Source organism: Halichoerus grypus, chromosome 14 (assembly GCF_964656455.1).
Source record: "Halichoerus grypus chromosome 14, mHalGry1.hap1.1, whole genome shotgun sequence".
Classification (NCBI taxonomy): Eukaryota; Metazoa; Chordata; class Mammalia; order Carnivora; family Phocidae; genus Halichoerus; species Halichoerus grypus.
Window position 1 is genome coordinate 47219302 of NC_135725.1, and position 27890 is coordinate 47247191.

The window sequence follows — 27890 nt, forward strand, 5'->3', positions numbered from 1 at the left end:
TTCTTTTTTTTTTTTAAGATTTCATTTATTTGTTTATTCAGAGAGAGAGCTTGCCAATGGGGGGAGGGGCAGATGGAGAGGGAGAGAGAGAATCTCTAGCAGACTCTGCACTGGGCGCGGAATCCAATGCGGTGCTCGAACTCACGGCCCTGAGCTCATGATCTGAGCTAAAATCAAGTGTTAGACACTTAACGAGCTGAGCCACCCAGGTGCCCCAGTATTTGTCTTTCTTTAAGACCCCAAGAATTCTGAGGCACCATGTTGCATCTAAACATTCGGTACAGAGACAAGGCACATCTAGAACTTCTTACAACTTTAACACCAAACCCAGGGAACATGCTTAGCTGGGCTTCCTCAAGGTAGGGGACCATTACACATTTAATCCTGGCCTCTATTTACTACTGTCTTCTGTGAAATGGATAAGAAAATAATAGGACCTAATCCATTCTGAGATCACATCTGACTTCTTCTTACCAGCTGTGACTCTTGGGCAAACACCTTGCCATCTCAAAACCTCACACCTCGGCATGGTGTTCTGAGCTACATGTGAGGGAATATACACTGGAAGAGTGGGTGTGAAGCTATATGCAAAGTGCTATGTGGAGGGCAGCGGTTATTCTCCAACACATCTCATTTTATTGTTTTGGACTGTGCCCCAGCTTGGCCTGATAGCTCGTACCATCTATTTTAGTGGTTAAGGAATGCGCTTCTGGAGCCAGAGTTTGAAGGTTGAATCCCAGCTCTGCTATACACTATTAGCAGAACTTCTGCAAATAACATAAACACTATGTTCTCTAGTTTCCTCATCCTTAATATGAGGGACAATAATGGTATGTTTTCAAGGATTAGTGTATGAAATGAGTAAATACAGATGAAGGGCATTAAAGTATGCAACAGACTGGTGGATGCCAGAGGTGGGGGAGATGGGCAAGTGGGTGAAGGTGGCCAAAAGGCACAAACTTCTAATTATAAGAGAAATCAGTTCTGGGGATATAATGCACAGCATGATTATAGTTAACAGGACTCTATCATGTATTTGAAAGTTGCTTAGAGTAGATCTTAAAAGTCCTCATCAGAAGAAAAAAATTGTGACCATATGAGGTGGTGGAAGTTAACTAAACTTAGTAATCATTTCACAGTATATACATATATCAAACCATTATGTTGTACACTTTAAACAAATATGATGTTATATGTCAATTATATCTCAGTATAACTGAGGGGGATTCTTTGGGGTCTTGAATGTATTCACGATGGTGACAGAAGATTTGTTCATAACCTAGATAAATGCTGTAGGAGAATGAGGAGAATGGGGGGGGTGGCGTGAGGCACAGGGGGAGCAAGGCAGAGGCTTTCTGTGAATTCAGGGCTCCAGGAGGGGTGACTGGTGGGCACTGGACTGTACTGATTGCCACAGCTACCTGGGAGGGAAGGAAGCATGACATTCACTCGGTCACGTCGTGATTCACACTAAATACAGTACTAAACACATTAACATGATTTGCCAGAAAATCAATTCCATGAAATCACTCAGGAAAAAACATACGGCATAAAAGGGCAAACTATGCACAGAAAAACAAACTCCGTTATTCCCAGATCCCATGCTATATTCTTCTCCACTTCAGATCCACTGACTTCTCTTATTTATGCTCCCATAGGCTCCAGTGTGGTCTCTGCTTATGATTCCACCCAACCGACTCTCATGAGGTCAGCAAAGGCATCTAGTTTTCTGACACGCCAGGCAGTTTCAATCCACATCTTCCAGGAATCCACTGATGGTCTTCGAAGCACATTTATGTCCTTAAATATACTCATCGGCATCCTCTCTTATTATCCGTGTACTGTATGGCCATGAGTCCACTGTCTCCTTGTGGCTCTTCTCTCCCCTCCCTTCGATGATTGGAGAGCCTCAGAATCAAGTTTATGTCTGTTTCTCACACTACACGGTCTCCCCACATGAACGCCTCTGTTTCTGGCATTCCCTGCTAGATATGGACCTCAGCCATGGCGTTTCTTGTCAAATGCAAGATCACCTCTCCACTGATACTGGACATTTGTGCCTCCATGTCTACCAGTCATCAGTCGAGGGGTCCCCAGCTTTTATGTGTACCTCCTGACCTTCTCCATTTCAGCATCAGGTGAGAGAATTCACTTCCTTCCCTTCTTCATTATAACACTAAGTCTGAGGATTGTTTTTAGATTCCTATCCCTACAACAACCAAAGATGTAGACATCAGGAACTGTATTTATTACGTCCTATATTCTAAGGGTAACATGAAAGTTGTCTTAGAGGAAGTCAGTGTTATTTCCGATGTTAATGTAGTACAATGGGTAAATGCATTCTGCTGTCCAATTTTCAATCAAGTTGCACAATTACACTTGGTGTTACTCTTTAAAAACACTTTGCTTAGTAAAAGTTCAATAAAGAAAAAAATGATAAACTCATTAAATATTAAAAATATATTTTATTGGGTGCCTGGGTGGCTCAGTTGGTTAAGCGACTGCCTTCAGCTCAGGTCATGATCCTGGAGTCCCTGGATCGAGCCCCGCATTGGGCTCCCTGCTCGGCAGGGAGTCTGCTTCTCCCTCTGACCCTAACGCCTCTCATGTGCTCTCTCTCATTCTCTCTCTCTCAAATAAATAAATAAAATCTTAAAAAAAAATAAAAAAATATATTTTATTATATTCTTCAATATAAAGGTGCACATATTACATGAAAAAATCCAAATCTTATAAATATTTACATAAATAAATATTTAAATAGATAAATAGACATGAGCCTGGTCAACTGTAAGCGACTGTGGCTTGTAGAGTTGACATGTCGCTTAATACTTCTGAAAACCTTTAACAAATGGATTCTGTTGATGTCACCATAACAGCAGAAATGAGAGTCTTTGACACGGAAGAACAACGGAAAGTGTGATATTATTAGTCAGAGGGAATCATTTCCATGGTGAACTGGGTCTCATTTCTTGCTCCTTAATCTTTCTTGCAAGATCGTTGATGAAAACAAGGAGCTCGTGATTTCTGCTCTGACAATCTCCCAGGCACAAGGGCTGTATTGCTTCTCTTGCAGATAGAGGGAGATTCTTTGGAAGTAGTTCCTCAGGATGGAGTCCACCTTCATGAGGGGAGGCTCTCCCAGCCCCGCCTCCTGCATGAAACAGGCTTCTAGATCGGTCAGCTGCTGATAAATTCCCGAGCAGAATTCCTCTAGGAGGGTCTCGTTCCAAGCAGCAGATGAGGCCTCTGTGCAGAAGAGGTGGAAGATCTTCCGGTTCATCACATGGACGACAGAGAGGGCTTGAGCCTTCTGCAACTGCTTGCCATCAAGCACCTCCTGGGGGAAGGCAAAGTCACTTGTGTACTTGTCACAAGAGCTAGCAGACATTCTCTTCATTTGTCCCAGGAGTGTCAAGGCCCTCCAGGCGAACAGACCATGGTTCTGAGGCAGGTCACATCCCAGAGAGCAGAGGGAGCTGCAGCTGAGCACCACCAGGGCCACCAGGAAGGAAAAGGGCAGGGCCATTGGGGATCCTGCAGATGCTGCTGGCCTGGCTGGGCTGGGCAAGTCTGGGAACCGTGGCTCTAGGTTCTCTGAACATCTTCCCTTGTGTGTGTGGCTTAAGTAGGGGACATAGGAGTTTTCAATTTCTGAACGTTTCCCTTACTTTCTACTTCTCTTTTTGCTTTCCTTTCTGTACTTTCTCCTTGGGTTTAGAGCATGGGTTTCTCAACCATGTATTATTTTATTCATTATTGTCTCTTGCTTCCAGAGTTTTTTTGGATGTTTTTTAACTGAACCTTCCAAGAAAACTTAATAGCAGGGATACACAGTATATATAGTTACATATTGTATTTATATCTGTGCCTTATAGGTAAAAAAGAAAGTGTGAAGTTTATTCAATTCAGGGTTACGAATGACTAAATATTTTAAGCTAAAAGTTAAATTTTAAAGCTATTGATGCTTAAGTATATAAGGAAATTTGATGAGTGACTTATAATTTATTTATATATATAAATTGTAATATATAAAGGACATATGCAAATTAACTATTTCTAAAAAGATATAATGATTTTGGTGTACTTAAACATTTCAAATCCGGGCGCCTGGGTGGCTCAATCATTAAGCATCCGCCTTCAGCTCAGCTCATGGTCCTGGAGTCCTGGGATCGAGCCCCACATTGGGCTCCCTGCTCCACGGGAAGCCTGCTTCTCCCTCTCCTACTCCCCCTGCTTGTGTTCCTGCTCTCGCTGTCTCTCTCTCTGTCAAATAAATAAAATCTTTTAAAAAAACCCATTTAAAATCATTCCAAATTATTAAAAGCAAGTGAAAAATTAAATTATTATTAACATCTGTTTTTAGTGTACTGAACTTTAATGTTGCTCATATGACAAAATCATTTTTACTTCACCTGCTGCTACATACTCTTGAAGGCTTTGTCAACATATGTTTTCCGTTTAGCACTAGGTAAGTACTGATGTGCTGAATGAGTGTTGTACAACTAAATCATAAAACATCATCTCTTTGTATATTATTGCAAAGCCTGCATCACATCAAGGCTCAGACAAGCAACATCCACAAGACATCGGATGGCAGCTCACAAGCAAGCACAGATCCCCTCTCCAGGTCAGACTTTGAGATGTAGGAAATAATGGAGAGAAAAATCCTCCAATCCTAAATTATTCCTCTTATTCCTAGGTTTGTCGTCCTCATCTTGCAGACCGTTTGGGTATCTTCCAAGAATTCTATGTCATTGTTTCTTGTGTCATACCGAAGAAAACCCAATGAGAGACAATAAATACTAAGGTTTTGTTAGACCGCTTCAAGGCTGTGCCAGTGTCCCCAGCAGGAAGCCTGGTTCTTGTCTGGGTGTGGAGGTGTGAAGGTTCTAATTCCTGATAAATGGATTTTCCCAGCCACACCTCCCTGACAAGGTACTTATCACCTCTACTAACATTTTTCCTCTGGAGTGACTGAGTGTCTTCCACCCAAGCTCTCCTGGACTCACTCCCTGAGGGCAGGCTCAGCATGTCCTGAGGACTTTAGATGCCCCTACTGTGCAGGGGCTGGTTTCCTTGTCAGCAAAGCAATGACTGGCCCTAGATCCTTGCCCTTGCCCCTGGAGTGTTTGTGCTGGGGACCCTAGCACTCGGTGCTGACCTCCTCCTCTCCTGACCAGGTATCAAAAGTGTCAACAGTCCTCAGATACTGAGGGTGAACGTTTGTTTTCTCCAAGTAGAGGAAAGAGCCTACTGTAATCATTTTACCTTGAGTAAGGGAATACATTAATTTTGCCACCACAGTCCTTACTTTTCAATTTTGAAATTTTTTTTAAGTAGGCTCCACACACAGGGTAGAGACCAACATAGGGCCTGAACTCACAGTGTGAGATCAAGACCTGAGGGGAGAGTAAGAATCAGATCCTCAATGGACTGAGCCACTCAGGCTCCCCTAGTGTGCTAATTTTACCTAAACTACGGCACACTTCTTTGCCTCAAAATTTCTGGACTGGGCACGGGGGATTCACTGATTGTGTCTCTCAGGAGAAACATCCAGCACAGAAAGTAATGACTTTCAGTAGTTCATTCAGTCTGCATATTTCTATTGGCCATCTTAGTCTGGTCATCTGTCTGGTGCTCAGAATGCAGGGGGGTGAGGCCCAGGCTATGATGTCAGGGAGAAACAGCCTTCTTGCCTTTCCTTATTCATGATATTGCATTTTCAGTTTAAATAACAACAACAAAAAGAATTTGAATATCTTCATTTTTCCACAGTGCGTTACTGGACACACTCCGACTTGCTGCTCCTGCATCATGTTCTACATCATCGTGAGGATCGTACAAAGGGAAGTAAAAGAAAGGTCAAGGGGCTGCACCGGGTTTCTCTACCATTTTCAAGACATCAGTTTTCTGTTTCTCATTTCAACTTTCCTAGAAAGCAAAACATGACAGTGGTGTATGGGGCGGGTTGAGGGGGGAAGACAAATGTTACATCTGAATGTCAGAATGTGAAAGACTGGCCTCTGCTGAGAAAAATGACAGAGTGTACATCAGCAAAATTGAATGCAGCAACACTGGGCACCAGCAGCTCTGGCAGAGGGGGAAAGAAGGCTGTACTGAATTACCCCAAGTCAGGACAGTGGCTGACTCGGCCAGAGGCTCACACAAGACCAACTCGGGGGTCCCAAGCAGCCCTCAGCGTTGCAAGACCAGCCACCTGATTTTTCTTTCATTCAATCCACATATGCTCAGCTCTGAAGAAAGATGAGAGGAGTCACACCAACCAGCTCACAAGAGAATGGTACCAGAACCCCAGCTGCTCACCCTCTGAGGAAGGAGAGGGGATACTCGCCCTGCCTGAGCGCTCTACCTAGTTGATAAATCCACTCAGGCCAGGAAAAGTTTGCCTTGAGAAATCCAATATTAAGACAGAGGGAACTGGATGATCCTAAAAGATTCTGCTCTTCATCTGGATAAGAATAATGATGATGATGTTTCATGATGATAACACCCAAAGCTGAATTCAGGCTAACTCTTCGGAGATCCTTGAAATCATTAACTCAATCCTCTCAATATCCCCATTTGGATTCCACTTATTTATACAGCTGTTTGGAGAGAAATAGAAATGTGGAGGGATGAATTATTCTGAAGCTACCAAAGATCCAAGGTCGAACATGAGCAGTTGTGAGATACTGGCTTGTCCGGAAGCACCGGTTGAAAGGGGTGAAAGATAGAAATGGAGAGAGGATTTAAGAACCAGGAGAGGCCATGGCATGAAATCAGTCAGGAGGGGAGGGTGAGGGATCAAGGAGTCCAGATTCCACTTCAAATGTAAAGTGCTGTGGTTCTGGATGGCAACAGGGGGTGTGGTGTGAGTCAACTGAACTGATGGACTTGAAGTTCTCAGAAAAGTTGACAGACTCCCTTTTAAATACTCATAAGGCAGGAGACTTTTCTGCCAACGAAAGAGAACTTGCAGCTGGTACTGGAGTAACCCTCCTCCTTGCAATACCCTGCAGGCTGCTGTCGCGTCAGTGTCACCCGTGCTGGGGACACTGCTGTGGGCCACGTCTGCGTAGGAGAACGCTGTGCTCGCAGAGTCCACTTGAATCATCTCAGTCTCGGGAAGGATATGGAGAGACAGCTGACTCCATGCTGCCCATTCCTACTGTTCCACCTCCTGAGGACAAGTCGCTGATCCAGTGGACATTTCCACATTTCTCTTCTCCGCACAGGTTCCAAAGTTGCTACTGACCTTCCACACTTTCATGTTTCCATGCTGTGGTTTTTTGACCAAAGGAGCATCCTGTACCTAGTTTAATCAGAGCAAAGGAGACCTCAGGCACAGGCACGGCTGAGCTCCTGGATTTCTTGGGTGTAGACGTGTGGGCAGGGTTCCCAGTATTTAGTGTATTTCTGTGCAGGACTGGATGTCCGGGGGACCTTCAGCTCCGCAGCGCACGAGTCAGCTGGCAGGCAGGGTGGAGGGAGGCCGCGTATGTTCCTTTGTCCTGAAGCTGCCAAGCCTTGGCTGCTTGTGACCGGTAAACTGCACGGTGATCACTCGCAGCCCATCAGTGGGCACCTGGCCCCGAGGCCTGTCTCCCCCACATCCCCTGACAGGTTGACCAGAGCCCCTGCGAATGGAAAGTTGATGGTGGTGCTCACTCCCCTCACCCTTGCCCCTGTCCCTGCCAATTGGTTCTCCAACACTTTCCAATATTTAATAATCCATAATACTGGGATCAAAACTGAAGGTGGCTGTACGGATTTTCAGGACAAGACTTACTCTTTATCATAGACAGAGTAAGGAAACAGATTTATGACAGCATTAGAATCTCTGGTTGTCAACAAGTAGCCTTTTTGTAGCTTGAAGGGACATCCTCAGGAAGAGGTCCCATTTCTGCAGCTATCCCAAGCCTGGCCTCCATCTTGGTCGCCGCCCTGGTCACACGTGGCCACCAAGGGGCGGTCTTCCTGTGGAGGAGCTTCATTAGTCCACTCTTCAACCTGATCCTGCTTTCTGTTTCCTTTTAGCCACAGCTACTATTATATCACATTGGATGGAAATCAGAACAAACCTCTCTTGCAGGTTTTTCTGCAAAACCTAGAGATTTCATTTCAGTTTTGCTTTCTACTTGCGATGTGCTGCTCTGTAAGGAAACCTTTAATCTGAGACCACAACCGAACAGAAAGCTGTTGTGTGAGGAAACGACAGACGTTGGCGAGGATGTGGAGAAAGGGGAACCCTCCTACACTGTTGGTGGGAATGCAGGCTGGTACAGCCACTCTGGAAAACAGTATGTAGGTTCCTCAAAAAGTTGAAAATAGAGCTACCTTACGACCCAGCAATTGCACTACTGGGTATTTACCCCAAAGATACAAATGTAGGGATCCGAAGGGGTAGGTGCACCCCAATGTTTATAGCAGCAATGTCCACAATAGCCAAACTATGGAAAGAGCCAAGATGTCCATCAACAGATGAATGGATAAAGAAGATGTGGTATATATATATAATGGAAAATTATGCAGACATCAAAAAAAAAAAAAAAACCAACACCTAAATCTTGCCATTTGCAACGACGTGGAAGGAACTAGATGGTATTATGATAAGCGAAATAAGTCAATCAGAGAAAGACATGTATCATATGATCTCACTGATACGAGGAATTCTTAATCTCAGGACACAAATTGAGGGTTGCTGGAGTTGGAGAGTGGGAGGGATGGGGTGGCTGGGTGATAGATATTGGGGAGGGTATGTGCTATGGTGAGCGCTGTGAATTGTGTAAGACTGTTGAATCACAGACCTGTACCTCTGAAACAAATAATACATTATATGTTAAAAAAAAAAAAGGAGAAGAAGATAGTAGGAAGGGAAAAATGAAGGGTGGGAAATGGATGCAGAGACGAACCGAGAGACTATGGACTCTAAGAAACAAACTGAGGGTTCTAAAGGGGAGGGGAGTGGGGGGATGGGTTAGCCTGGTGATGGGTATTAAAGAGGGCATGTATTGAATGGAGCACTGGGTGTTATCCGCAAACAATGAATCATGGAATACTACATCAAAAACAAATGATGTAATGTATGGTGATTAAAATATATAATAAAACAAAATTAAAAAAAAAAGAAAGCTGTTGCGTGAACAGGCTGAGAGCTCAAGAGAGTGAATGCCAAGGATACTGTCAGGACTTCTGCCTTAGAGAGGAAGGAAACAGGAGGGCAATGTGTCCTAGAATATGGAAGAGCAGGACAGGGGCAGGTGCTAGAAGGTTAAAGAAATAGCATGTTCTTCCACACTTCCACCTAGATATTTATTCTCAACTCTCAGATATTCATACAAGCCACTCTTTCATCATTGAATATAAATAAAAACCCTTCTTCGCCATGGGGAATGAATTGGTCAGCCTTCTCTAGAATTTACGATAGAATTCCGGTTTTGGAGGCTGCCCCCTTTGGAAGTCAGTTACTGAATCATAGGACACACTGTTCCCAAGAATTTTGTAGAAAGACACAAACAGTATTCTCATATGTAGCTGTCAGAATTAAAACAAGAGGATATGTACCATATTTAAGTCGTTCCTTTATGAAAAATACAATGCTGGGTGCCTTTAAGTGCATGAGTTCTGTTAATCTTCACAACATTCTGTTACAATTGTGAATCATATCAAACACTGGAGAAAAAGAAATGGGGTATACTGCTGCTGTAGTAAACAGGGTCACAATGAGGAGTTAAGAAACCTAATTAATAAAGCCAGTCATTCCAGGAAACATTCTTTTATCAGTAGTAATAGACAATTTGATGAAGGATTGAATGAGTTATCTATTCTTGAGTAGTGAATTTTTGAAGCTGAGCAGCTCGCTGATATATAAGGTAGTAAGAACCAAGACAGGATGGGCACCTGGGTGGCTCAGTCGTTAAGCGTCTGCCTTCAGCTCAGGTCATGAACCCAGGGTCCTGGGATCGAGTCCCACATCGGGCTCCCTGCTCGGCAGGAAGCCTGCTTCTCCCTCTCCCACTCCCCCTGCTTGTGTTCCTGCTCTCGCTATCTCTCTCTCTGTCAAATAAATAAAATCTTAAAAAAAAAAAAAAACAAGACAGGATAAACCATTGTCAGTAATTAAGTCATGATTCAAAATAATAAAGTATCAAACCCATTAATAAGATTTGCCAAAATACCAATTCCATGAAATCACTCCAGAAGAAACATACGGCATAAAAGGACAAACTATGCACAGAAAAACGAACCCCATTATTCCCAGATGCCATGCTATATTCTTCTCCACTTCAGACGCACTGACTTCTCTTATTTATGCTCCCATCGGCTCCAGTGTGGTCTCTGCTTATGATTCCACCCAACCGACTCTCATGAGGTCAGCAAAGGCATCTAGTTTTCTGACACGCCAGGCAGTTTCAATCCACATCTTCCAGGAATCCACTGATGGTCTTCGAAGCACATTTATGTCCTTAAATATACTCATCGGCATCCTCTCTTATTATCCATGTACTGTGTGGCCATGAGTCCACTGTCTCCTTGTGGCTCTTCTCTCCCCTCCCTTCGATGGTTGGAGAGCCTCAGAATCAAGTTTATGTCTGTTTCTCACACTACACGGTCTCCCCGCATGAACGCCTCTGTTTCTGGCATTCCCTGTAGATACGGACCTCAGCCATGGCATTTCTTGTCAAGCACAAAATCACCTCTCCCCTGACACTGGACATTTGTGCCTCCATGTCTACCAGTCACCAGTCGAGGGGTCCCCAGCTTTTATGTGTACCTCCTGACCTTCTCCATTCCAGCATCAGGTGAGAGAATTCACTTCCTTCCCTTCTTCATTGTAACACTAAGTCTGAGGATTGTTTTTAGATTCCTATCCAACGACAACCAAACATGTAGACATCGGGACCTGTATTTGTCATGTCTTATAGCCGAAGTGCAACGTACAAGTTGTCTAAGTGAAAGTCAGTTGTTGCTTCAGATGTACATAATCTGATGGATAAATGCATTCTGCTGACCATTTTCTTTCTTTCTTTTTTTTAAATAGATATTATTTATGTACTTGAGAGAGAGAGCATGAGACAAGAGAGGGTTAGAGGGAGTAGCAGACTGCCCGCAGAGCAGGGATCCTGACTCGGGACTCGATCTTGGGACTCCCGGATCATGACCTGAGCCAAAGGCAGTCAGTCAACCAACTGAGCCACCGTGGAGCCGATCTGCTGACCATTTTTCAACCAAGCTGCAATTAGACGTGGTGTTACTCTTTGAACACTTCCAGTAGTGAAAGTTCAATAAAAAAAAAAAAATGGTAAACTGATTAAATATCAAGAATACATTTTATTATATTGCTGACACATACAGGTGCACATAATATATGAAATAAAAATCTTATAAATATTTACATAAATAAATATTTAAATAGATAAATAGACATGAGCATGGTCAACTGTAAGCGACGACTGCTTGTAGAGTTGACATGTCGCTTAATACTTCTGAAAACCTTTAACAAATGGATTCTGTTGATGTCACCATCACAGCAGAAATGAGAGTCTTTGACACGGAAGAACAAGGGAAAGTGTGATATAATTAGTCAGAGGGAATCATTTCCATGGTGAACCGGGTCTCACTTCTTGCTCCTTAATCTTTCTTGCAAGATCGTTGATGAAAACAAGGAGCTCGTGATTTCTGCTCTGACAATCTCCCAGGCACAAGGGCTGTATTGCTTCTCTTGCAGATAGAGGGAGATTCTTTGGAAGTAGTTCCTCAGGATGGAGTCCACCTTCATGTGGGGAGGCTCTCCCAGCCCCGCCTCCTGCATGAAACAGGCTTCTAGATCGGTCAGCTGCTGATAAATTCCCGAGCAGAATTCCTCTAGGAGGGTCTCGTTCCAAGCAGCAGATGAGGCCTCTGTGCAGAAGAGGTGGAAGATCTTCCGGTTCATCACATGGACGACAGAGAGGGCTTGAGCCTTCTGCAACTGCTTGCCATCCAGCACCTCCTGGGGGAAGGCAAAGTCACTTGTGTACTTGTCACAAGAGCTAGCAGACATTCTCTTCATTTGTCCCAGGAGTGTCAAGGCCCTCCAGGCGAACAGACCATGGTTCTGAGGCAGGTCACATCCCAGAGAGCAGAGGGAGCTGCAGCTGAGTACCACCAGGGCCACCAGGAAGGAAAAGGGCAGGGCCATTGGGGATCCTGCAGATGCTGCTGGCCTGGCTGGGCTGGGCAAGTCTGGGAACCGTGGCTCTAGGTTCTCTGAACATCTTCCCTTGTGTGTGTGGCTTAAGTAGGGGACATGGGAGTTTTCAATTTCTGAACGTTTCCCTTACTTTCTACTTCTCTTTTTGCTTTCCATTATGCACTTTCTACTTGGGTTTGGAGCATGGGTGTCTCAACCGTTTCTTTTTCTTATTGCCCCCTCCGTTTACAGTGTTTTGAATGTTATGTAATTGAAACTTCCAAGAAAAGTCACTAACAGAGATCTGCAGTCTATATAGTTATGTATGTATAGCACTGCTTTATAGATAAAAAAGAAAGTGACAATTTTACTCTGTTTATTTAATTCAAGGTGGAGAATGACTAAAAATTTCAAACAGAAAGCTCAATTTTATACCTTTGATTCTTCACTGGATAACTAAATTTCATTAGCGACTTCTAATTTTTTACTTATTTCAATGGAAATATAAAAGTATGCAAATTAAGAATTTCTACAAAGATGTAAAAATGATTTCAATATAGTTAAATATTTAGAATCATTCCAATTTGCTAACAGCCAATAAAAATTAAATTATTTATTGGACATTTGTTTTTAGTGTACTGTATTTAGGTGGCCTCAATGAGAAAATAATTTTTAACTTCACTTGCTGCTTGATCCTCATCAAGTTACTATCAAAATATTTTTTCTATTTAGCACTAGATAGAATTACTGATGTGTTGAATAAGTTTTTCAGAATTAAATCATAAAGTATAATCTATTTGTATTTATTTCCAGAGCCTGATTCACAGCAAGGCTCAAACATCAGCAATGTCCACCAGGTAGCCAATGGCAGCTCACAAGTAAGCAAAGATCACCACTCCAGGTAAGACACTGAGATCCAGGAAATGATGGAGAGAAAGTCCTCCAATCCCAGATCATTCCTGTTATTCCTAGTGGGGCACTATCTTGCACACATTTCGTGTATCTTCCACAAATTCCATGTCCATGCTTCTTGTGTGATACCCAAGAAAACCCAATGACAGACAATAAATACTGAGGATGAGGTTTTGTGAGACTGCTCCAAGGCTGAGCTTTGGCATACCACACACCTTGGAATACTGAAGACTTGTTCCCAACCCTAAGAACTACTTGGTACATTGTTGGAAGCAACTGTAACACCTGTTCCGTCTGGTGCGGGGATGCTGGTGATGGGAGAGACTGTGCAGCTACAGAAACAGGGAGGATAGGAAAAAACTCAGGACCCTCTACTCACTTTGGCTGTAAACATATGCTCTTTTTTACAAAAAAAAAAGTATATTTTTGTAAAAGTTCATAAAAAGCCATGGAAATTGGCATATTCCACTCGCAGAGTCAGTTCATTCCAGGAAAGAGCCTTTTTTTGGCCCGGAGGAAACTCTCCCACCAGGGACAGACTTCTACATACAAGACAAGCCCAGTCTCCAGACTTGGTCACTGTCTAGCTCACCTTGCCCACTCGCTGGCAGCCCCCCCCCCCAGAAAGATTGTGACGGGCCACGGAACAGCAACCTTCCACTCCTGTTTCCCCTTTGCTACAGCCACTGTTACCTCACTGCAGCGGGGACATCCCCTCGGGTCCAGAGATAGTCACCAGGAGAAAGGAAGAGAGTTTCAAAAAAACCTAGAAACCTAAAACAACTTTTGCCCTTCGTAGGTGGCCTTGTAATAGGAAGTAAAATGGCCAGACAGAAACCACAAAGGGAAAGGAAGCAGCTGTATGAATGGGCAAGAGAGGCTCCTGAGGAGGCAGGGAGGAGGGCAGAGCTCACTGGGGGTTTCTACCCTGGGGGAGAGGGAAACACTGTGCTTTGGGAGTAAAAGGATGGGGTCTGGGGAAGCAGGGAGGAAGGGGAAATGTGCTCTAACAGAATGTCTGGAGTATGTGTATGTCCGTACAGTGTATATGGATACATACGATATTATTGTGTCTATAATTACATTCCATTCATGGGCCACCTGTTCCCGGTTTGGTATTTTAGAGAATCAACAGTTTGCAGTCAGTTACAGTGAGAAGGCTAGGAGAAGATCACTTTTGTCTTAGAGATGTCTATGAAAAAAATAATAGTCATCATTTCTTAAACTCTCAGTGGAAGACACTAGATACATTTAAATGTGCTATTCCATTATTACAACAGCTCTAGGAATATTTCCACCCCACTTCACATTTGGGAAAACTGAGCTTCAGAGTTCTCAAGTGAGTTTCTCAAGGTCAAACAACTAGATCGCAAGCAGAAGCTAGAAGAAGTGCATAGTACTAGAGGCCATGTGATAAATTCCTACCAAAGGTTCATCTTGGGAAATTCTGAAACCTCTCTTCTTCCACACTTTCTGGAGATCATTCTTCCCTGGTTGTGTCCCACCTGCACTGGCTGCCCCATCTCTGTGCCCTTGGCAGGCTCCCCTTCTCTTTCTCAGCCTTAATAGTTAAAGGTGCTCCAAAGCCTTAGGGCATTTTCTCATTCCACACTCATTCACACAGAAGGACTTTCAATACCATGCCTCGATTTCCAAATATGCAACAAACAATTAGGATTGAATGTCTCCAGGACGTGAAATGTTGGAGATTCCAGATTCACATATGCATCTACCAGTGGGAAGTCAGCTTTCCCCTCTTGTCGACATCCCTCCTTCAAGATCCTGGTGACACAATCCCTTGTCCTCTACTTCTCTGAAGAGGTAGATTCAGACTATTTTAGGAGGATTCCTTTCCCCGTCCCTCTGCTGGAAAAGCCAGCAGATTTTCCTCTGATCTTCACAGCGAGAGCCTAGTGGGGATTCTGAAGGTAAAACTCACAAACCTGTGGGCTCCAGTAACTAGGGAGCCCTGGAGTTGGTAACTCTCCAGTGTAAGCACACAGAGCCTCAAGCAATGCTTCCATTACAGCTCGTGTTCCTCCCAATCCCTGCTCCTGGTAAGGTGTGATTGTTTGCATGCTCCTTTTTCTCTGGTTACCAGTGCTGAGGCTGGCCCTGGAACCTCAGTTGTGAATGGATCTAAGAAGAGTTGTTGTTTTCAATTGTCTTGCATTTTGTGGTTGTTTCTGTTGTTGGTGCTCCTGCTGTGAGGTCAGGAAAAAGTTCCAAGTGGTTCAGTGTTGGACAGGAAACCAAGGATCCTGCAATACACGAACCCGTGAACAACTTCAGTATAGCTGTCACCTACGGAGGGATGCCCTTAGAGATACTCAGGTTCACAGACACATTTTAACCACAATTTTGAATAATTTAACTCAATGCCTTCTATGACTGAAGCAGAAAGAAGAGTCCCTGGAAAGACGGAACACGTGGGCATGTGACTTAATGTTGTAGGTCAAGAATATCATTTCCGGGTCCCTTTCTTGCTTTCTTTTTTGTTTTATTTTCCCTTGCCTTGTTTCTTCATTTGACTATGAAGAGATGGGTCTCCTGATTTTGACTCAGAGGGTGAAGGTCTGCTGGAGCATCTCGTGAAGGACAGAGATGGCCCAGGTCTCTGGACCTGGAGGCGACCCACTATGTCCCAGAGGAGATGTCCCTCAGTCAGGGGAAGGGACAGACCCTCCTCCTCTGTGTCAGAAGCAACAAGTCCTCCTGTGTAGCCACCCGGGCCTGGAGGCAAGTCACAGCCCAGAGCTGAGAGGCTGTCACAGGGAACCAGCCGGAGCCCCGCAGAGGGGTTGGGCACAGCACCTGAGGGCTTCTGGTGGCCTGGGGGACCAGTGGGCCCGCCGTGGCCCCCAGATCGTCTCCTGTTCTTTCTACTCGTGACTCTTAAATAGAACAGGGTAGTTTTCATTTGCAGAATGTTCCTGTACACTTGCATGTCTTTAATTTTTGTTTGCTTTTTTATATTTGCTTTTCATACATTAGAAGAGATTAGAATACATCATTCATATCAATTATTTTTTCATTTTTTTCATCAAACTTTAATTTGCCCAAAAAAGGTATATCTCTCAAAACTATTTCCTATCTATACTCACTAGCTTCCCTTCTGTTCCTCACCTTTCCTCCTAGGCCAGTATGGTTTTTGGTGATTGATTCAGTCAAACCAGCTTGCACCTGGGTCACACCCCCTCCACTTCCAGCCTTGGGGCACTTTCCATTCACCTTTTGCTATGATGCAATTCCTTGAAGCCTTTTTTGCCTTTGAAATACACTCTTAACCAATATTCCCTCTTACCCTACTGCCTTAGGGCCATTCCTCCTTTGTTTGTAGTGTGGCTCTTTTCTCCCTTAACCACTGGACCTTTGAGGCATCACTTTTAAGTCCTTTTCTTATTCTAAACTCTCTGCCCTCGGGACCACTTCCCTTGCTGGGCCTTAAATGGATGGAATGGCTTGTAAATGGCAGACTCAAGGATCCATTTATAAAGAATAGTCACACTTGGATGTCTACCAGTCTACTGTGGAAGCTATCTAGCGCTTTTGATTCTATGTCCTGACATGTATGTTTCCTCGTCTGCTTCTAGAATTCATATTTTCCCTTCTTCTCATTCTACCCTTTAACTTAACTGGTATTACTTCCCTATGACTAGCATTTGGAGGTTGGTTTTCCTACAAAACTCAAAGATACAGACAGAGCATTGGATTTGTTATGTCCGCCTTTATCCTGATGACAACATACAAACTGGCTTCAAGGAAGTCTATGGTTTTACTTCTAATGCGAATCATTAAATAATGAGTCAATGAGTTCTACAATGCATTTCTTTCATCAGGTTGTAATTGGACTTGTTTCATCTTTCAATAAGAAACAAATACAAGAATTTTTCTATACAAACATTTAATGAACAAAAAAATTAAAAATGTAATAAATGTAAAACACATATATTTCTATTAACCACAAAATGAAGGTATACCTATTATTATACAATAAAAAATAATTTAAATCTTATAGTGAAATACATATATACTTAAATAGGTAGATCAGCATGGTCATCTGAAAGCGACAAGTGTCTGTGGAGTTAACTTGATGTGCTTCATACTCCTGAGAACATGTGACAAATTGAGTCTATTCATGTCACCAGAACAGCAGAAGTGACAGTTTGACATGGCAGAACTCCGGGGAGTGTGATATTATTAGTCAGAGGGAATCATTTCCATGTTGAACCGGGTCTCACTTCTTGCTCCTTAATCTTTTTTGCAAGGTTGTTGATGAATACAAGGCTTTCATGATTTCTGCTCTGACAATCTCCCAGGCACAAGGGCTGTATTGCTTCTCTTGCAGATAGAGGGAGATTCTTTGGAAGTAGTTCCTCAGGATGGAGTCCACCTTCATGAGCGGAGGCTCTCCCAGCCCTGCCTCCTGCATGGGACAGGTGGCCAGGTCGGTGAGCTGCTCAGACAGTCCGGAGCAGAATTCCTCTAGGAGGGTCTCGTTCCAAGGAGCAGATGAGGCCTCTGTGCAGAAGAGGTGGAAGATCTTCTGGTTCATCACATGGACGACAGAGAGGGCTTGAGCCTTCTGCAACTGCTTGCCATCCAGCACCTCCTGGGGGAAGGCAAAGTCACTTGTGTACTTGTCACAAGAGCTAGCAGACATTCTCCTTATTTGTCCCAGGAGCGTCAAGGCCCTCCAGGCAAACAGGCCGTGGTTCTGTGGCAGGTCACATCCCAGAGAGCAGAGCGAGTTGCAACTGAGCACTACCAGGGCCACCAAGAAGGAAAAGGGCAGGGCCATTGGGGAATCTGCAGATGCTGCTGGCCTGGCTGGGGTGGGCAAGTCTGGGAACCGTGGCCCTGGGTTCTCTGAACATCTTCCCTTGTGAGTGTGGCTTAAGTAGGGGACATAGGAGTTTTTAATTTCTGAACGTTTCCCTTACTTTCTACTTCTCTTTTTACTTTCCTTTCTGCACTTTCTCCTTGGGTTTAGAGCATGGTTTTCTCAACCATTTGTTATTTTTCCAGTATTACCCCTGCCTCCAGAGTCTTTTTTGATGTTTTTTAATTGAACCTTTCAAGAAAACTTAATAGCATGGATACGCAGTATATATAGGTACATATTGTATTTATCTCTCTGCTTTATAGCTAAAAAAGAAAGTGTAAAGTTATCCACTTCAGGGTTAAGAATGACTAAAAATTTTAAACAAGAAATTAAATTTTAAAGCTATTGATGCTTAAGTATAAAAGTAAATGCGATGAATGACTTGTAGTTTACTTACATAGATCAATTGTAATATATAACGTACATATGCAAATTAACAATTTCTAAAAAGACATAACGATTTTGCTGTACTTAAACAGGTAAAATCATTCCAAATGGCTAAAAGCAAGTGAAAAATTAAATTATTATTAACATCTGTTTTTAGTGTACTGAACTTTAATGTTGCCTCATATGACAAAATCATTTTTACCTTCACCTGCTGCTACATACTCTTGAAGACATTGTCAACATATGTTTTCTGTTTAGCACTAGGTAAGTACTGATGTGCTGAATGAGTGTTGTACAACTAAATCATAAAACATCATCTCTTTGTATTTTATTGCCAAAGCCTGCAAGAAGTCTTTTCTGCTTACAGAACTCATATTTTCCCTTCTTGGGGAGGCTCAGACAAGCAACATCCACAAGACATCGGATGGCAGCTCACAAGTAAGCACAGATCCCCTCTCCAGGTCAGACTTTGAGATGTAGGAAATGATGGAGAGAAACTCCTTCAATCCTAAATTATTCCTGTTATTCCTAGGTTTGTCACACTGATCTTGCAGACAGTTTGGGTATCTTCCAAGAATTCTGTGTCATTGATTCTGTGTAAAACCCAAGAAAACCCAATGAGAGACAAGAAATGCTAAGGTTTTGTTAGACCGCTTCAGGGTCAAGCTTTGGAGAGCCACAGACCATCGTAATATTTCAGACTGGTTCTCAACCAAAAGAAGCAATTGTAACTCTTGGGAGCAAGTGTAACAACTATTCCATCTGGTGGGGGAATGTTGGTAATGGGAGAGACAATGTAGATACAGAACCAGGGACTATGAGAAAAATCTTGATATCTTTTACTCAATTTTGCTCTGAAGCTAACTACTCTTTAAGAAAAGTATGTTTTTTCAAAAATATACAAAAGCTATGGAAATTGGCTTATTACACTATTGGAGTCAGTTCCTTCCAAGAATGAGCCTTTTTTGCTCTGGAAAAACATCTGCCAGGAGAAAGGCTTCTGCATAGAACAGAAACGTCTCCAGACTTGCTCACTGTCTCTGTCCATCTTAGCCAGTAGGGGGCACTCTTCCTTCATAAATATTTTAACAGGCCACAGAGTAAACTGATCCTGCTTTTTATTTCCTTTTTGCTAAAGCGGCTGTTACATCTCTGCAGTGGGGACATTCCCTCAGGTCCAAAAATAGTCACCAGGAGAAAAAGAAGAGAACAAGGCCTCTCCTAGCAGAGTTTCCAAAAACCTAGAACTTTCACACAACTCTTGGTTTCAGTTAGCGGCTTTGTACTTAGAAGTAAAATTGCCAGCCAGAAACCACAAGGGTAAAGGAAGCAGCTGTGTGAATGGGCAGGAGAGCCTCCTGAAGAGTAATGAGGAAGGCAGAGCTCACTGGGGGTTTCTACATGGGCAGAGGGAAACATTGTAATATGGGGGTGAATGGATGGGATTGGGGGAAGGAGGGAAGAAGGGGGAAATGTGCTAGGAATCAGAATATATAGTGTATATAAAGCATGTACAATATATATATACATATTATACTATTGTGTATGTAATCGATGAGCCACGTGTTCCCAATTCTGTGTTTTAGACCATCAGCAGTTGTCAATCAGTAACAGAGAGGCGGCTAGGAGAAGTCCACTATTCTCTTCTAGATCTCTATGAATAAATAAGAAAAGAGTCACCATCTGTTAAAGCTTCATTCAGTGGGAAATATGCTGCCAAGTGCTTCTAAGTGTTCTAGATTATTTACTACTCACAACTCAAGGAACATTTCCAGCCTCCTTTATATTTGGAGAAACTGAGGTCCAAAGAGATTAAGCGAATTATTCCGGATCAAACATCTAAATTCCTTAGCAAAATCTAGATGCAGTACATAATCCTGTATCACATGTCATAAATATTCCTTACAATTCTTATTTTGTAGTTCTCATATATTTTCATCCCAAATTTATACATTTTCTTGCTCTCTGTCTTGTTTGATGGTGCTCTGGCTTTTTACTGGTTTTCACCTAATTTGGCCCTTCGGATATTGGAAAAGAGAAAGTTTCTGATTCACTTTCATTTTTTCATTTTATGAGGGAAGTGTCCCTGGCCATTATATTCATTGCAAACTCATTATTTATTAATGCCTAAGAATTTATCATTTTTCTGAAGTCATTGCCCTACCTAAAGATCAAATTTTTATTTAGTCAGGAAGAAAGGAAGCCGTAAAGTCTGGGCATATCAATCTCTATGTAAAAATAAGCTGTATTTCATAATAACAGAAAATGCAATGTAACAAAGAGGAAAATTAGGTAACCAGATTGGTAAAACACATCATGCCCAAAATGGTTGTGTTATCATTGACAGCTAGGCTTAGGATAAAGGATGTATCTGATGTTCAAATGGTGGGATTAACTGTCCAGAAATGATTCCAGGGCGCCTGGGTGGCTCAGTCGTTAAGCGTCTGCCTTCGGCTCAGGTCATGATCCCCAGGTCCTGGGATTGAGCCCCGCGTCAGGCTCCCTGCTCAGCGGGAAGCCTGCTTCTCCCTCTCCCACTCCCCCTGCTTGTGTTCCCTCTCTCGCTGTGTCTCTCTCTGTCAAATAAATAAATAAAATCTGTGTCTCTCTCTGTCATATAAATAAAATCTTTTAAAAAAAAAAAAAAGAAATGATTCCACAATGATTACCTGCTAATCCAGGCAGAGATCAATGTCAACTCTCATATCATATGATAGATGAAAATAAAATCCTGATGAAATACAGATTTGATGTAAGATTGGATTTTAAGAAGGAAAGTAGGGACACCTGGATGGCTCAGTCGGTTAAGCATCTGCCTTCAGCTCAGGTCCTGATCCCAGGGTCCTGGGATCGAGTTCCGCATCAGGCTCCTTGCTCAGCAGGGAGCCTGCTTCTCCCTCTGCTTGCCCTTCTTGTGCGCGCGCTCTCTCTCTCTCTGACAAATAAATAAATAAAATCTTAAAAAAAATAAAATAAAAAATAAGAAGGAAAGTAGTGCAGTTTCAGTCACAATGTATGAAGAAGGCTTGAACTGTGCTCCTAGCAGAAATAACTAGAAAACTGTCCGTGATGCTGAGACAAAGAACAACATCTCCTTGAGTTTGATAATTAAGATGACTTTCTTCCTCAAGGTACAGTGAGGGAAAAAATGGAAGACACAAATAAAAACCGATAGGAACTTTTAGAGATGGAAAATATCACAAATATTACAAGTGACACATATTTTTTTTCAGATTTCTTTAAGACAATCATAAATATAGACCAGAGTCCGGGTCATAAAAATTTTCTATAGAATTAAAAGGACTGAGATGATACAGTAAGTTCTTTAACTGCAATAGAAAAATATAGAAAACAATACCAGAGAGATGCCTGAAAAATCTCCAAATATTTGGAAATTAAATAACATTTAAATAACTCATGGGGCAAAGAAGAAATCCCAAGGGAAGTATGAAAATACATTGAAATAAATGGAAATGAAAACACAACATATTGGAGGCTCCTGGCTGGCTCAGTTGGTAGAACACGTGACTCTTGATCGCAGGATGGCGAGTTCAAGCTCCATGTTGGGTGTGGAGTTTCCTTTAAAAATAAATAAATGAAAAAAATTTAAAAAACCCATAACATATCAAAATTTGTGAGATGCAGCTAGGCAGGATTAAAGTATAACTTATGGCTTTAGATGCTCAGGCTAGAGAAGAAGGAAAGTCCAAAGTCAGGATTCTTCACTTTCCCTGTAACAAGCTAGAAATAAAAGAAACAATTAAAAAATAAATGAAAAGAAACAATAAAGAGAATAATGAAAATCAAGGAAATAGAAACTAGAAAAACTCTAAAGAAAATCAAAGAAACCAAGAGCTTCTTATAAATATGTTTTTTCAGTAAATTTATAGAACCATAGCAATGCTGCTCTACGTAAAAAAAAGAGGAGACAACTTACCACAGTCTTTCTTCATCTATCAACATGGCCTATTTTTCTTCCTAATCAGATCTTACCAAAGTGACCAATGGCACCTATGTTTCCAGATCCACTGGGACAAGTTAGCCCCATCCTTCTCTAAGATGCCCCTCAAATTTAAACCCTTTGTTTGCTTAGTCAGTACTTTCTTTTTTAGTCAGTACTTTCTGAAGATCATTCTTCTCTTGTCTCCTACCCACTGGCTACACCATCTCTGTGCCCTTTGCAAGTTCTTCTCTTTTAACCGTAAAAGTTCAACATCTTCATAAGCTTTAGGTCATCTCCTCGTTTTACAATCTACTCATAAGTGAACACATCTATTATCATGCCCTGATTTGCAAATATGCAACAAACAATTGTAAATTAATATCTCCACAATATACTCTGTTGGAGATTCTGGATCCAAGGACGTATCTACTGGCGGAATGTCTGTTTAGAGGTTTCATCTGCTTTAAAGAGTTCATCTGCTCTGTCTCCCCTCTTGACATCCCTCATTCAAGCTGCTAGTGAAAGTCTCTTGTGCTCTACCTCATGTTTTAATATGAAATATAATTGAAATTCCTTAAACATGATTATTGCTGTATGTTTCTTTCTCTTCAAAATGGAAAGCTCAAAGAGAATAAGCTTTACAATTGCTTTATTCACCTCTGTGTCCCCAGAATAACCACATAATCTGGCATAGAGATACGCAGTTTTAAAATAACAAATGAGAAATGAATGAGTGATTTGAATTTATCATCCATTCTTCAATATGGGTCACAAATTCAGGCTATCTCTCTTTTTAAGAATTAACAAATCTGAAAAATCTCCTGGGGAAGAATTTCATAAAGAAAACAATTTGACAAAAATAAGATGAACAAATTTTGTTACATTCAAACATATTATGAAGGTAAATATGGTATTATATGAACAAAACTTTTTTTAATTTTTAAAAGGGCATCTTGCTGAAAAAATCTATTTTAAATAGTATAGTAGATAAAATAGATGAGTGAATGAATGAATGAGAATATGGATACATTAAAGCCCTCAGCATATTAATTATAGTCATTTTGAATTCCTGGTCTGACAATTCACAAATCTCTGCCATAGCTGAGTCCGGTGGCCAGGGTGACCAGTGGGGGGCGCCGTGGCCCCCAGTTCCTCTCCAGTTCTTTCTACTCCTGACTCTTAAATAGAAGAGGGTAGTTTTCATTTACAGAATGTTCCTGTACACTTTTTATGCCTTTTAATTTTTGTTTGCTTTTCTTTACATTTGCTTTACTTAGATGAGATTGGAAGACATCACCCATTTCAATTATTTTTTCATTTTTTCATCGAAGTTTAATTTGTCTAATACTTGAGATGGTTCTATGTAAACGGAGCCAAAGCTTTCAAATGAGAAAAAAAAATGTTTGTGTCACAGTCACAAGTATGCAGCTTTGTTCTCCTTGCTCAGAACACAATTTTACCTCTGCTCCCAGGCTCTGTTTTCGCTCTTTTCATTTCTGCACCTCAGCTCTGCTGCCTTATCCCTGGGCATCTGTCCTCTTCAGAATGGATGTGTTCCCTGTGTTTGACAAGCTCCCCCAGGGGTCTTCCCACACCTTGATCATTGGCCAGCATTCATATTAATTGCTCAGGGCATCAAAAGACGACTTCCAAGGACGGCCACGTGCCGTGCTGTACAGGGGCCTCAAGACTCTTTCCACCTTGTCCTACTAATGACTCAGCAGTGCTTCCCCAACCCCCAGGCTGGTTTCCTAATTGTTTTAGGTACACCTGGATGTTTCCGTTCTACTTTCAGCCGCACATCTGTTTGTCCTTTCTGGACAGGACCTCATCCCGAGGAGCAGTGCAGGTTGCATCTTATGCTGTGGGCCCGCGTGCCCACAGCCTCTTGTGTTCCATCTTCGTCCTCCTCACTCCCCCCTTCCCTCCCTCGCTCGCTCCCTCTCTCTCTACCTGACTGCCCGGAGTCAGCTCATCACACTTCCAGCTTTGAGCAAACCTGTCTTGGAGGGGGGTTGTATTTGTCCCCTAAACACTCAATGGCCCAAGACCCAAGAGTGTTTCTGTGACCAATTCCTCTTCTTTCCGTCAGCTATTCAAGTGTCATATTTTTCCATGTCTTCCAGAGGACACAAGGTAAACATTATGTACTACATGTGTGTGTCAGGGGCACGGGTGTGGGTGAATTATCCCTCCCCTTTTTTAAAAAAAATTTTACCTTAAATAGCGACAGCAATTTTATTTTGCTAAATGTTGATTTCTTTTTTTAAAAGAAATTATTTATTTATTTATTTGACAGAGACAGCGAGAGAGGGAACACAAGCAGGGGGAGTGGGAGAGGGAGAAGCAGGCTTCCCGCTGAGCAGGGAGCCCGATGCGGGGCTCGATCTCAGGACCCTGGGGTCATGACCTGAGCCGAAGGCAGACGCTTAACGACTGAGCCACCCACGCATCCCTAAATATTGATTTTTATGTGGAGTTCAGTTCATTAGACTGTGGAGTCCTTCTGCTCTCAGTTTTTGAGGCTGTAGGGGACTCCGTGTGGCTTTCTCTGCTGTGCATGGGCTTCCATTGAGGAATGACCATCCCTGCATTATTGAGTCAGTCCTCTTCTCCTGAGCCCTTTGATTCCTCAAGCTCTGTCTCACAGTGAAAACGTGGGGCAGTGAGGCCACATAGGATGCTAGAGAAAACTAGCCACCTTTGCTTGACTAGTTCAGAGCTTTTAAAATTGTATATGTTTGTTTTAATTTAGTAATTTCTGGACAGGAGTTGTCTTACTCTTCTGAATTCCTTTCCATTTCATCTTGAGGTCAGTACCAAACTAGGGACGTAAAAATGGAAACAGAAAGGGCCTGTACCATTAGTTTCCATCACTTTCAATACATCATTTTTTTTTCTTTCTCCAGTCAGCTTTGCTAGAAAGCTGTCATCACATCTGGATGCACTGAGGCAACAGAAACTGAAAGACAGTCTGACCAGGAAGGGAGTGACAACACTAAGGTGACTCCCAGGTGAGAGAAAAACATCGGGAGCTCTTCTCTTCTGCAACCTTGCCTTCCACCTGTTGCCCTGTGGTTTTTGCTTGTGAATTCCACCAAGCCTGCTCTCATTATGGGCAGTTCCATCTGCTTCCCCATGTACCGGATGGTTTCAATCCATAGAGCAGCTTACTGACATTCCACACAGTAGTAATCAAAATAATAATAAATTAGCATTGTGAGTAGTGATATATGCCATGGTTTAAAAGAAATACATATTAAACAGATTGACATGATTTGCTAATACTTCAAGTCCATGAATCAACCCAGAGACACATACATTGCAAAAAGGAACTCTGCAGAAAAAAAATGCCCATAACTTCCAATTCCCATTCTATTTTCCTGCTGCATTTCAGAAGGCAAATCTCTCACAACTATTTTCTCCAAATACATTATCGCTCCCCCCAATGATGAATTCTGGCAAGCCAGCTCTCACTAAAGTTTCAGTCTCCCTATATCCCAGTGTGGTGGGCACTTTCCATCCACATTTTGCAATGATGCAATTCTTTGAAGCACTTTTCATCTTTGAAATACTCTTACCAATATTCTCTCTTATCTTACTGCCTTAGGGCCATTCCACCTTTGTTTCCTTTGTGGCTCTTTTCTCCCTTACCATTCGAAGGTATTGAACTTTTTAATTTAATTTAATTTAATTTTATTTTATTTTGAAAGAGAGAGAGAGTGCGAGTACAAGTGGGGATGTGGGGGAGTGGTGGGGGAGAGGGAGAAGCAGACTCCCCGATGAGCAGGGAGCCCATCCATCTCGGAACTCCATCCCAGGACCCTGAGATCATGACCTGAGCCTAAGGCAGATGCTTATCCCACTGAGCCACTCAGGTGCCCCTCGAGGAATGAATCTTAAGTTCTTTTCTCATGCTCTACTCTTTCCATGTGACCACTTCTGTTCCTAGGCTTTCAGTTAATGGAGTTGCTTATAAATTGCAGACTCAAATATACATTTTCCAAGAATATTTATACTTGGAAGTCTAGCAGTCAATTGTAGGAGATATCTACTGCTTCTGTTTTTGCTTCCTGACATGACTTACCGCAGCTTCTGCTGAGAGAACTCCATTTTTCCCCTTCTTCTCATTATGCCACTTAACATAACTGATACTACTTCAGTATGATTATTGCTTTTAGGTTGGTTTCTCCACAAAAATCAGTGGTACAAAGCAGGATTGGATTTGTTATGTCCACCTCTATCCTGACAGCAACATATAAACTGGCTTAGAGAAAGTCTATTTTTAACTTATAGCATGAATAACGTAATAATGAGTAAGTGTGTCGTACAATACATTCTCTCATCAGGTTATAATCAGACTTGTTTCTTTTTTAAATAATAAACAAATACAATAATTTTTCTATACAAAATATTTAATAAAGGAAATAATAAATTTAACAAATATAAACGATAAATTTTTTCTCTTAACTACAAAGGGAAAGTATACCTAATATTGTTCAAAGATAATTTAAATCTTATAAATAGTTAAATAAATAAGTTGTTAAATAGATACATCAATAGAATTAATTGATTAATGGTCATCATTTCAGCATGGTTGTCTGAAAGCAACTCGTGCTTATAGCTGACATGATGTCACTTAATACTCCTGAAAACATTTGACAAATTGATTCCATCATGTCATGATTATAGCAGAAATGAGAGTCTTTGACATGGCAGAACACACGGAAGTATGATATTATTTGTCAGTGAGAGTCATTACCATGTTGAACCAGGTCTCATTTCTTGCCCCTTAACCTTTCTTGCAAGGTTGTTGATGAAGAGAAGGGTTTCATGATTTCTGCTCTGACAATCTCCCAGGCACAAGGGCTGTATTGCTTCTCTTGCAGATAGAGGGAGATTCTCTGGAAGTAGTTCCTCAGGATGGAGTCCACCTTCATGAGGGGAGTCTCTGCCATCCCAGCCTCCTGCATGAGACAGGCTTCTAGGTCACTCAGCTGCTCAGAAAGTCCCGAGCAGAATTCCTCTAGGAGGCTCGTGTTCCAAGCAGCAGATGAGGCCTCTATGCAGAAGAGGTGGAAGATCTTCTGGTTCATCACATGGATGACAGAGAGGGCTTGAGCCTTCTGCAACTGCTTGCCATCAAGCACCTCCTTGGGGAAGGCAAAGTCATTTCTGTCCCTCAGGCAGGAAAAAGGGGAGATCTTTCTCATTTGTCTCAGGAGCATCAAGGCCCTCCTGTTGAACAGGCCATGGTTCTGACGCAGGTCACATCCCAGAGAGCAGCTGAGCACCACCTGGGCCACCAAGAAGGAAAAGGGCAGGGCCATTGGGGATCCTGCAGATGCTGCTGGCCTGGCTGGGGTGGGCAACTCTGGGAACTGTGACTCTAGGTTCTCTGAACATCTTCCCTTGTGCATGCTCTTAAATGGGAACACATTAGTTTCCCTTTTCTGAATGTTCCTCTTACTTCCTACTTTTGTTTTTGTTTTTCATTTTGCATTCTCCAAATAGGTTTAGAGCAGTGTTTCTCAACCATTTCATTTCATTATTGCCTCCCCTTCTCTTGACCCCAGAGCCATTTTAGA

At 42.3% G+C, this 27890-nt stretch overlaps 4 protein-coding genes across 4 annotated transcripts; all 4 read right to left on the reverse strand.

Annotated features, from left to right (window-relative positions):
- Positions 1 to 2965: 2965 nt before the first annotated feature.
- On the reverse strand, positions 2966 to 3529 carry LOC118529703 (interferon alpha-1/2-like). The gene has a single exon (XM_036082644.2). It carries the CDS (start codon positions 3527 to 3529, stop codon positions 2966 to 2968), a length of 564 nt encoding a protein of 187 aa, XP_035938537.1.
- An 8091-nt stretch (positions 3530 to 11620) lies between these two features.
- Positions 11621 to 12184, reverse strand: LOC118529702 (interferon alpha-1/2-like). Its single transcript, XM_078062167.1, has one exon. The coding sequence runs from the start codon at positions 12182 to 12184 to the stop codon at positions 11621 to 11623; it is 564 nt and encodes a 187-aa protein (XP_077918293.1).
- A 5100-nt stretch (positions 12185 to 17284) lies between these two features.
- LOC144380117 (interferon alpha-1/2-like) lies at positions 17285 to 17949 on the reverse strand. The gene has a single exon (XM_078062168.1). The coding sequence runs from the start codon at positions 17886 to 17888 to the stop codon at positions 17325 to 17327; it is 564 nt and encodes a 187-aa protein (XP_077918294.1). The 5' UTR covers positions 17889 to 17949; the 3' UTR covers positions 17285 to 17324.
- A 9114-nt stretch (positions 17950 to 27063) lies between these two features.
- On the reverse strand, positions 27064 to 27632 carry LOC118529705 (interferon alpha-like). Its single transcript, XM_036082647.2, has one exon. It carries the CDS (start codon positions 27630 to 27632, stop codon positions 27081 to 27083), a length of 552 nt encoding a protein of 183 aa, XP_035938540.2. The 3' UTR covers positions 27064 to 27080.
- Between the last annotated feature and the right edge of the window lie 258 nt (positions 27633 to 27890).